Source organism: Chiloscyllium plagiosum, chromosome 42, assembly GCF_004010195.1.
Source record: "Chiloscyllium plagiosum isolate BGI_BamShark_2017 chromosome 42, ASM401019v2, whole genome shotgun sequence".
Taxonomy (NCBI): Eukaryota; Metazoa; Chordata; class Chondrichthyes; order Orectolobiformes; family Hemiscylliidae; genus Chiloscyllium; species Chiloscyllium plagiosum.
The window spans coordinates 4,339,883-4,348,826 of NC_057751.1; the positions used below are offsets into that span (position 1 = coordinate 4,339,883).

General features: G+C 47.4%; 2 protein-coding genes across 3 annotated transcripts in view; one reads left to right on the forward strand and one right to left on the reverse strand.

The window, feature by feature from the left end:
• Positions 1-8,944, forward strand: part of LOC122543033 (matrix metalloproteinase-21-like) — a 61,546-nt gene that overhangs the window by 2,873 nt on the left and 49,729 nt on the right. The gene's annotated exons all lie outside the window — the stretch shown is intronic.
• Positions 7,972-8,944, reverse strand: part of ddhd2 (DDHD domain containing 2) — a 28,644-nt gene continuing 27,671 nt past the window's right edge. For both annotated transcript variants that reach the window (XM_043681225.1, XM_043681223.1), the window contains exon 17: positions 7,972-8,735. In XM_043681225.1, coding sequence (XP_043537160.1) covers positions 8,654-8,735 — 82 coding nt within the window. In that variant the 3' untranslated portion in view covers positions 7,972-8,653. The remainder of the gene's footprint in view (positions 8,736-8,944) is intronic.

The following is an 8,944-nucleotide window of genomic DNA, read 5'->3' on the forward strand; positions in this document are numbered from 1 at the left end:
TAGCTGTAATTTAATTCAGGGTGATAGTGAACTGATTGCTGAGTAAGATCAAGTGCAAACTCCGTGATAACTGTAGGGAGTGCCACCAGAGGCTGCTGGGTTTTACAGCTTGAAACAAAACAAAACCCCAAAAATACAAACAACCTTATACATCTGTGGTGGGATTTGAACCCAAACTCTGTCTCTTCACAAGTCCATTACTTTTCCTCTGTGCTACCAGTACTTTCACACTCACTAAGCTTTGGAGAGTAAACTTATCATTTGATTAAGTAACACAGCTCTCTACAGCAGATATATAAATTCAGAGACATCCCCAAACCTCCAGGGTACACATGGACACACCTGGTAAGAGTAAGGTCCTTGGCGGAGGACATGCTGAGAGACACTGGTTCAAAACTGGACTACACTTTTTACAATTTAGTTGTTTACAACAACCAGAATTAATCCGAGAATAAAGCAGTTTGCAAGTTCACCATCTTCAGTCTTCGTCCATTGACAACCCTCCTGCCAGAGTAATCCTATCACACAGAGTGTCATTCCTCAGTACCCGTCTCACCCAATGCAACAACTGGGAAGGGGCTTCTCATTTCTTGGGTACTGTCCACTGCAACATCTGTCTCTCTCTCACCGGTCCAATTCAGGATCATTTTGAATTTCCAAGTGCTGAGCAGCCTCTCATTGGGTTCTACAAGCCTCTCCATGATAGATGGAGTGAAGCACCATCCTGTGTTTGCTGTGTATATCCACTTAACTAATTCCACCCCCACCGACCCTCATGTCACATTACATCTTCTGTGCCCCCTGCTTGTTACACTTTGCAAATTGAGACATTTGACAAAAATTGCTTCATACAATTTTCTAAATGGCCAGCTTCTCCCTCCTCAACAATCAATTCCAGTGTTTTCCTGTGGCTTCACATCTCCTGCTTTCTTGAACAGAGAAAGTGTCACATTAGACTTGTCAGAATCTGGGGAGTTCTGGAAGCTGATTACTCATGCAGCCAATCTCCAGAGCCACTTCTGCCCATTCTGGGGGGAGCTGCAGATGAAGGAGGGGGATGGGGTGGAATGATCAGCTCGTGATCGGTGAATACAGATACTGGGTCCAACCTGATTGGTCAATGGGAGGGATGAATCAGTAGCTACCCCCACCCCCAGTCCTGAAGAAGGGTGACTTCTGAAATGTTGACTTCTCCAGCTCCTGCTGCTGCCTGGCTTGCTGTGTTCTTCCAGCCTCCTGCCTGTCTACTCTTTATGTTAGATCCTCTGCTTTCATCCTGAAACTCTCCCACATGCAAACATGATCTCCCTTAGTCTCTTGGAGGTTCAGTCTGGAACCTACACTAACAATCTGGTCAGCAGACTCTACTCAGTTGAAGTGAATTATATTTTGATGGGACATGACAGAGTAGGTGCAGGAAGGCTGTTTTCCCCTGGCAGATCACAGTCTGGGACCAGGGTCACTATCTCGCAACAAGCCGTTTGGCAAGGAGAGAGGGAGAAACTCTTCACTCAGACAGCTGAATCATGGGAATGGTCTATCCCAGAGAGTTGTGGGAGCTCAGCCATTGACAGAATGTTCAACAGGAAACAACACCGGTCAACCCTTGTAAAAACACCAAGGACTAAAGGAGAGAGTACAGGAAACTGCACTGAGGGAGAAGATCAGCCAAGTGTTGGGAGAGCAGAATGGTAGAGGGTGCGAATGGTCTTCACCTTTCCAAACCTTCCTGTAAAACAGCTGATGGGTCATATTCCCTTCTCCTTCCACAGACCTCTCTGGGAAATAGGGCTGGTCACGAGAGAACCAAAATACTGTCTTTCTCTCTCTCTTCCCACTCAAACCTGAAGCTCAGCTATCAGTGGCTGTCTTCCTTTCTGAACACAAAATCTGCCCAGAAGTGATATCGCCCAGGGGTCAGGAAAAGAAGAAACAAATCGAAGAAACAAATCCAAGTTATTCTGAAGCCTGTGACATCTCGCGAGACAAGGGAAGTCAGTGCACGGAACATACGACCTTGTCCCCTCCAAGCCGTTAACCATCCTGATGAAAAAATACAATTGTCATTGTTTCACTGTCACTGAGTCAAAAACTACATCACTAACTGCATAGTTTGTCCACCTCCAGTATGTAGACTGTGCTGGTTCAAGAAGGCAGCTCACCCCCCACCTTCTCAAGGTGATAGGTGTATACAGATACTGGGTCCGACCTGATTGGTCAATGGGAGGGATGAATCAGTAGCTACCCCCACCCCCAGTCCTGAAGAAGGGTGACTTCTGAAATGTTGACTTCTCCAGCTCCTGCTGCTGCCTGGCTTGCTGTGTTCTTCCAGCCTCCTGCCTGTCTACTCTTTATGTTAGATCCTCTGCTTTCATCCTGAAACTCTCCCACATGCAAACATGATCTCCCTTAGTCTCTTGGAGGTTCAGTCTGGTCAGCAGAGTCTACTCAGTTGAAGTGAATTATATTTTGATGGGACATGACAGAGTAGGTGCAGGAAGGCTGTTTTCCTCTGGCAGATCACAGTCTGGGACCAGGGTCACTTTCTCCCAAATAGCAACAAGCCGTTTGGCAAGGAGAGAGGGAGAAACTCTTCACTCAGACAGCTGAATCATGGGAATGGTCTATCCCAGAGAGTTGTGGGAGCTCAGCCATTGACAGAATGTTCAACAGGAAACAACACCGGTCAACCCTTGTAAAAACACCAAGGACTAAAGGAGAGAGTACAGGAAACTGCACTGAGGGAGAAGATCAGCCAAGTGTTGGGAGAGCAGAATGGTAGAGGGTGCGAATGGTCTTCACCTTTCCAAACCTTCCTGTAAAACAGCTGATGGGTCATATTCCCTTCTCCTTCCACAGACCTCTCTGGGAAATAGGGCTGGTCACGAGAGAACCAAAATACTGTCTTTCTCTCTCTTCCCACTCAAACCTGAAGCTCAGCTATCAGTGGCTGTCTTCCTTTCTGAACACAAAGCCTGCCCAGAAGTGATATCGCCCAGGGGTCAGGAAAAGAAGAAACAAATCCAAGTTATTCTGAAGCCTGTGACATCTCGCGAGACAAGGGAAGTCAGTGCACGGACCATACTACCTTGTCAGATGACAAGTTCCCCTCCAAGCCGTTAACCATCCTGATGAAAAAATACAATTGTCATTGTTTCACTGTCACTGAGTCAAAACTACATTCCTAACTGCATAGTTTGTCCGCCTCCAGTATGTAGACTGTGCTGGTTCAAGAAGGCAGCTCACCCCCCCACCTTCTCAAGGGGCAACTAGGGACGGGCAATAAGTGCTGGGCCCAGCCAGCAGTGCACAAGTCCCATGAGGGATTTTATTTAAAAAGGTCTCGTCTTGAAGGATTTAGACTTCCTCTCATTCTTTTGTGGTTCCAAACCAACAAGTCCCTCCCCTGGAGCACTGTGGGCATCAGAACATCAACCGTGCTAACAGCTTGTCGAATGAAATATTGCTGCTGCTTTTCACATCCTTGTTCTAAGCTGGGTGTGAACAAGTTGGTCTGTGTGCAGTGCAGGGACTCGGTAATCTGGTTACAAAACTGGAGACAAATTGATGCTCAAAATCACAAAACTGTACCAAGGACTGGGCAGTTTCACATTTCAGTCTCACTCCAACACACAGCAAATGAAAACACCAAGGCAGCACATTTGTTAGACTCGGTTTAATTCCATCTTTCTTTTTAAAAAATAGCTGAGATGTTTTAAAACTATCCGAATGTATGTTAGGTCATGAAATATTGCGACAGAAAAATATATCTATTTCTTACAGTCTGCTTCAAGTTCGGGTTGAACACTGATGGGAAGGCGATGCTGTGTCCTGGGAAGCAGGGTGGTGCTCACAAAAGGGGATTTGCCGGGCGTTAGGAAGAAAGGGATCAAGCACCTGGGAACTGTGGGCATCTTGCAGAAACCTTGTCAGGATGGGTAAGGAGTCAGGGTGTGGAGTGTGTGGGGGATGCACACTTCCTTGGGCCAGCTGACCTGTGATGCTGAGTCTGTTGGCAGACTGCCTGGAGCTTTGACTCCACAACCTCAGGGAATAAGTTAATACACCACAGCACCCCCACCTTTCCCGCTGAACAACAGGATCCTGGCTGATCTGACAGACCGATCGAGAATCTCTCTACCCAGTCTTAAATATACACCACAAGCCAAATTTTCATCAAATCAGAAATATCAACAATTGAAAGGAGAACACAGCAAAAAAAAACCTTTTTTTGTACTCAAGTTGAGGTCATTTTTTGATTACACGGCATTCACTGAGAAACACAGAAGCAGATATGGGCCATTCGGCCCTTTGGACCAGAGACGGCCAAATGGGTGGAATTTTGGAGCAATTGGGTCTGACTGACTGGGAATACGGAGTGCAGTCAGCCATTGTGGAGAATGGGAGTTATCCCTAACCTATTCCAAACCTCCTCCATGGAATTCCATCACATGAACAGATGCTTCCTGAATGACAGCACTGTTCTGGCCCTATGCGGTCTCCCTTCCAGATCACCAGCTCAGCTCCCAACTACACAGAGACTGCCTTCAGTTACAACATCCTGTCCCTGAGGCTCAACATGGTCAGTCAGGTGAGGGGACCAATGGGACACTGCAAAAACTGCACCTCAGTCATGTGCAGGATTCCCTCTGTTCATTAATGTTACTCTCACACACCTCCCCCACTGCCTCCGTCCACTTCACCCCAGCCTACACAGGGAGGAGGGGCGCTCAGTTGGCTGGATGGCTGGTTCACGATGCAGAGTGACACCAACAGCTAGTTCGATTCCCACCTCGGCTGAAGTTATCATGGAGGTCTCTGATTCTTAATCTACACCTTCCTCCCTGAGGCATCGTGATCCCCAGGTTAAACCTCCACCAGTCTCCCCTCTCTCTGACAGCATGCTAACAGGATGGAGACTTCACCTTGTTTCGAGTGTAGCATCGCTTCTGTGCTGTGACTGAAGAGGATTCTTCCCCCTGCCCCATATCAGGATCACTACCACCACGTACACTTTCACTCCTTGTGTGTCAGGGTTTGAGTATGACATTAGGCATCTGTGAGTGGAGATGTGTTAGAATATTCCGGGACTCCCATTCCCAGTCTGCTCCAGTTCACCGATCCGGCAAAAATGGGAGAGCTCGACAATAGGAGGTGCCAACATGGAGGCAAGAGGAGGAGGAATTCTGCTCTCCTGAACCTCAACCTTGACTGGGAAATGCCGAGGGGGGTGGGGACGAACCTGCCAGGGCCCATTAGTGCGGACTGGTCATTTGTGGACAGGACCAACAGGCTGAGAGGGAACAGTGCAAAGCTGGTCTAGCCTCTATGTGACTCCAGGCATCAGGTTCCTGGTTCAACTAGCCTCCCCCCCTACTCCAACCTCTGCAAATGTTCACAGGACAGAACAAAGGGCTGTGGGGTGGATGGGAGAAGAGGAGGATTTGGTTCATCTCCCAACCACATTGGATGGATTTATTGGGAGTGTTTCTGAAGATAAAGCATCCCTTCCCAAAGAGTACAGGACAACCCCCATTTAGGAACCTCCACACCCACCCACCCACCTCCCAGCTCCTGACAGCTGACAGCTTGGGAGGTGCCAAGGTCCCACTCCACAGGAGCTCGACAAGTGCATAGTCATGGCATTGTCACCCAATACCAACATCCGAAAGAGTGCCCACATCTAAATGTCTTGTGCCATTTGTTCTACCCGCTGTGCCAGGCCTCAAATCTGTGCCCAGGACTCTGTTAACTCTTGTACTCGCGTCTCCAGAACAGCACGCATGACTGAATACCTGCAGAGACAAACACCATCATGTCTCATTGTCCATCCTCAATGACAGTGTGGCACTCCCTCAGTACCACCCCAGGGAAGGGGGGGTTCAGCAGTGGGATATAATAGTTATCAGCGTCAGGGACAGTGTGGCACTCCCTCAGTACCACCCAAGAAAAGGGGGCTTCAGCAGTGGGATATAATAGTTATCAGGGTCAGGGACAGTGTGGCACTCCCTCAGTACTGCATTACAATTTCCTATGTAAACGAGTCATGCTGCTGTTACAAACACATTCAAAGAGGTAACGTCAGGGAGATGTATTACAAATTACTGAGTAATTCTCTCAATTAACCCAATGGCCAGAGCTCTGACCAAAGTTCAAGTCGTCGTGGTTCAGGTGTTAGTTCTCTGACCTGGACTCCCTTCGTGTCCCACTCTTCCCTCGGCCCAACAATTGAAACTCACAAAAAATGTGAAACAGACCGGGACAAGAACTCACTTGCGTATTAATTTCTTCACCTCTCGATCTTCCTCTTCCTTCAGTTTGACAACGAAACTCTGCAGCACTGGCATTTCAAACTTGATATACTGGGCAACCTGGCCAAAGGAGAGAGAGAAATACCTGAAGCATCAGTTGTCCTGAAGCAAGCCAGTGATTTCACTCTGAAAACACTGGGGACAGAAGCAAGGGAGAGCCATTAGAAACAACTGTTTGGCCCTGCACGAGACACACCTATTCCCCTCCTTACATCCGGCACTTCCAGCTCGGATCCAATAGGGAAGATGGATCCTGTTTTCATCAATCTTAGATGTGTTGGTGTACGCATTTCTGATTAGAATGGAAAATTCCCATATAAACATGTCACATTGTAATGATACCCTCCTGCCTGTGGTGGCATTGCAGCACCTTAGCTATGCCTTTCCTTGCCCATTCTCCTGCCTCCAATTCTCCACTTGATGTCAGTTATTCCCAGTTAACTATAGTATGGTTACAACACCAAAGGAAAGGCTTCAACCCTGAATCCCCAGAACATGACCTGTGTTTAAGGATTAATAGTCTAGCGATAATATTACACAGCCATCATCTCTTATTGGGTCTTAGACATGTCTTGTTTCCTTCATCCATCATGAGTCTCCTACAGCCCCTGTCAATTGGTTAAACCTATGAAACTGCAGAGGATTCCTAATTGCAAGCAGACTCACCTAGAACCCTTGACAGGCACTGAGATCACTGAGCCAACACCCAACATGAAACAGCAACTTTTGGAAAGATTTGTAACTCAGGTTGAGGTTCTGGATGTAAGTTTGCTCCCTGAGCTGGAGGTTTGTTTTAGACGTGTCGTCACTATACGAGGGAACATCATCTGTGAGCCTCTGATGAAGTGCTGGTGGTATGGCTCACTTTCTATTTACATGTCTTGGTCTCTTAAGGTGGGTGACATCATTTCCTGTTCCATTTCTCAGAGGGTGGTAAATGGGGTCCAGATCAATGTGTTTATTGATGGAATTCCCATTATAATGCCAAGCTTCTAGGAATTCCCATCTCTGTCTAGCCTGTCCCAAGATGGATGTGTCGTCCCAGTCAAAGTGGTGTCCTTCCTCATCTGTCTGTAAGGATACTAGTGAGAGAGGGTCATGTCGTTTTGTGGCTTGTTGATGCTCATGTATCCTGGGGGCCAGTTTTCTGCCTGTTTGTCCAATGTAGTGTTTGTTATAGTCCTTGCATGGTATTTTGTCAATGACATTAGTTTTGCTTGCTTTTCCGACTTGCTTGTATTGAGAGAACTGTGAAAGATGATCATTCGGGGATCTACAAGATGCCACTTGTTTGAACATTCTTAGACAGAAACCATTCACCTATCGTTGTGACTGAAGTTTCTCAACCTTGCAACCATTCTCATTGACCGCTTCTGCACAGAATCCCCATTTTCCTCAACAATGTGGCGCCCACACTTGTACACAATCCCCCAGCGGAGTTGATTGGCAACTTAACTTGCAACTGAAAACAATGCTCCTTTACTGGTCTGTTGACTCCCATGTGCTCTTTCCTCCATGTAGCTATTTCACACAAATGCACAACTCTTTGGCACAATTAATTGACGGCACATGGCTATCACTGGCTGGACTTGCCTTTATTGTCCACTCTGAGTTGCCCTTAAGCAGAACCTATTTGAGAGGGATGGACAAGAGGCTGCAGTTTCCACATCCAAAACAACACTACTCAGAGACTCCAAGAAGAGTGAGAGAGAGTGAGTTGTTTATTGCTGGTACAAAAGGTAACATTGCATTAGGTTCCCCTGATAGTCCGCCCTTCCTCCCCTCCCCCAGAGTCAGTGCTGCATTTCTCTTTGGTGTGAGCGCACAGCAGTTAGACAACACAGCCTGACAGCAGTCCAACTTGGGAACCTTGTTCGTCGGTCGCTTCACTGGGAGTTTCATTTTCTGAATCTCAAGAGGAAACTCATTCATCAAATGAGACATGGTTCTCCTCAAACCTGCTCATCACCCAAATGGAATTTTAACGTGAAAATAAATAAGCCTGTGTAGATTGGTCCATGTAGAGTCACCTTGCGTTGTCCATACAGCCCCCTCATCAGCAGACAGGATCCAGTTGTGAGTTTGTGGGTGAGTCATTTCCCTTTGTCTCCCCCATGGATGGGTCTCTCTGGGAACATGCCTGCCATTAGCTGTTCAGACAGGTTGGCCATCAGACCTGAGCTCCAGGTCCTGTGGAAGATACACACAGACAAAGTTGGGATCAGTTCAGTGTTCTTGCAGCGCCTGGAGAAGCGGAGCTCGATAAGGAATGACAGGCAATGTGCTCTGGCTCCTGTTAATGTCAATCTGATGGGTGGTGGGGGCTCTCTGGTCGAAAGCCATCAGTGCTGCACTTGTTCCAAGGTGACTCCCAGCATTTGGTAGATTTCCTTCAGAATTAACAGTGCCGTGTCTTCAGACTCCCTGCAATGACCAGACAACAGGATTAGCTCAGTTCCGGAAAGGATGAGGACCGCGTTTTAAACAGCAGAGGGAAACAACAGGGACAAGGATTTTAAACTGTTCAATGGTCTGACAAGATCTAAGAGTGCATCACAACACAGGGCTGCTGAATGGAAATAGTGATCAGACAGGCAATGGGACAGGGGGAATCAGACAGACATGGGTGGGGG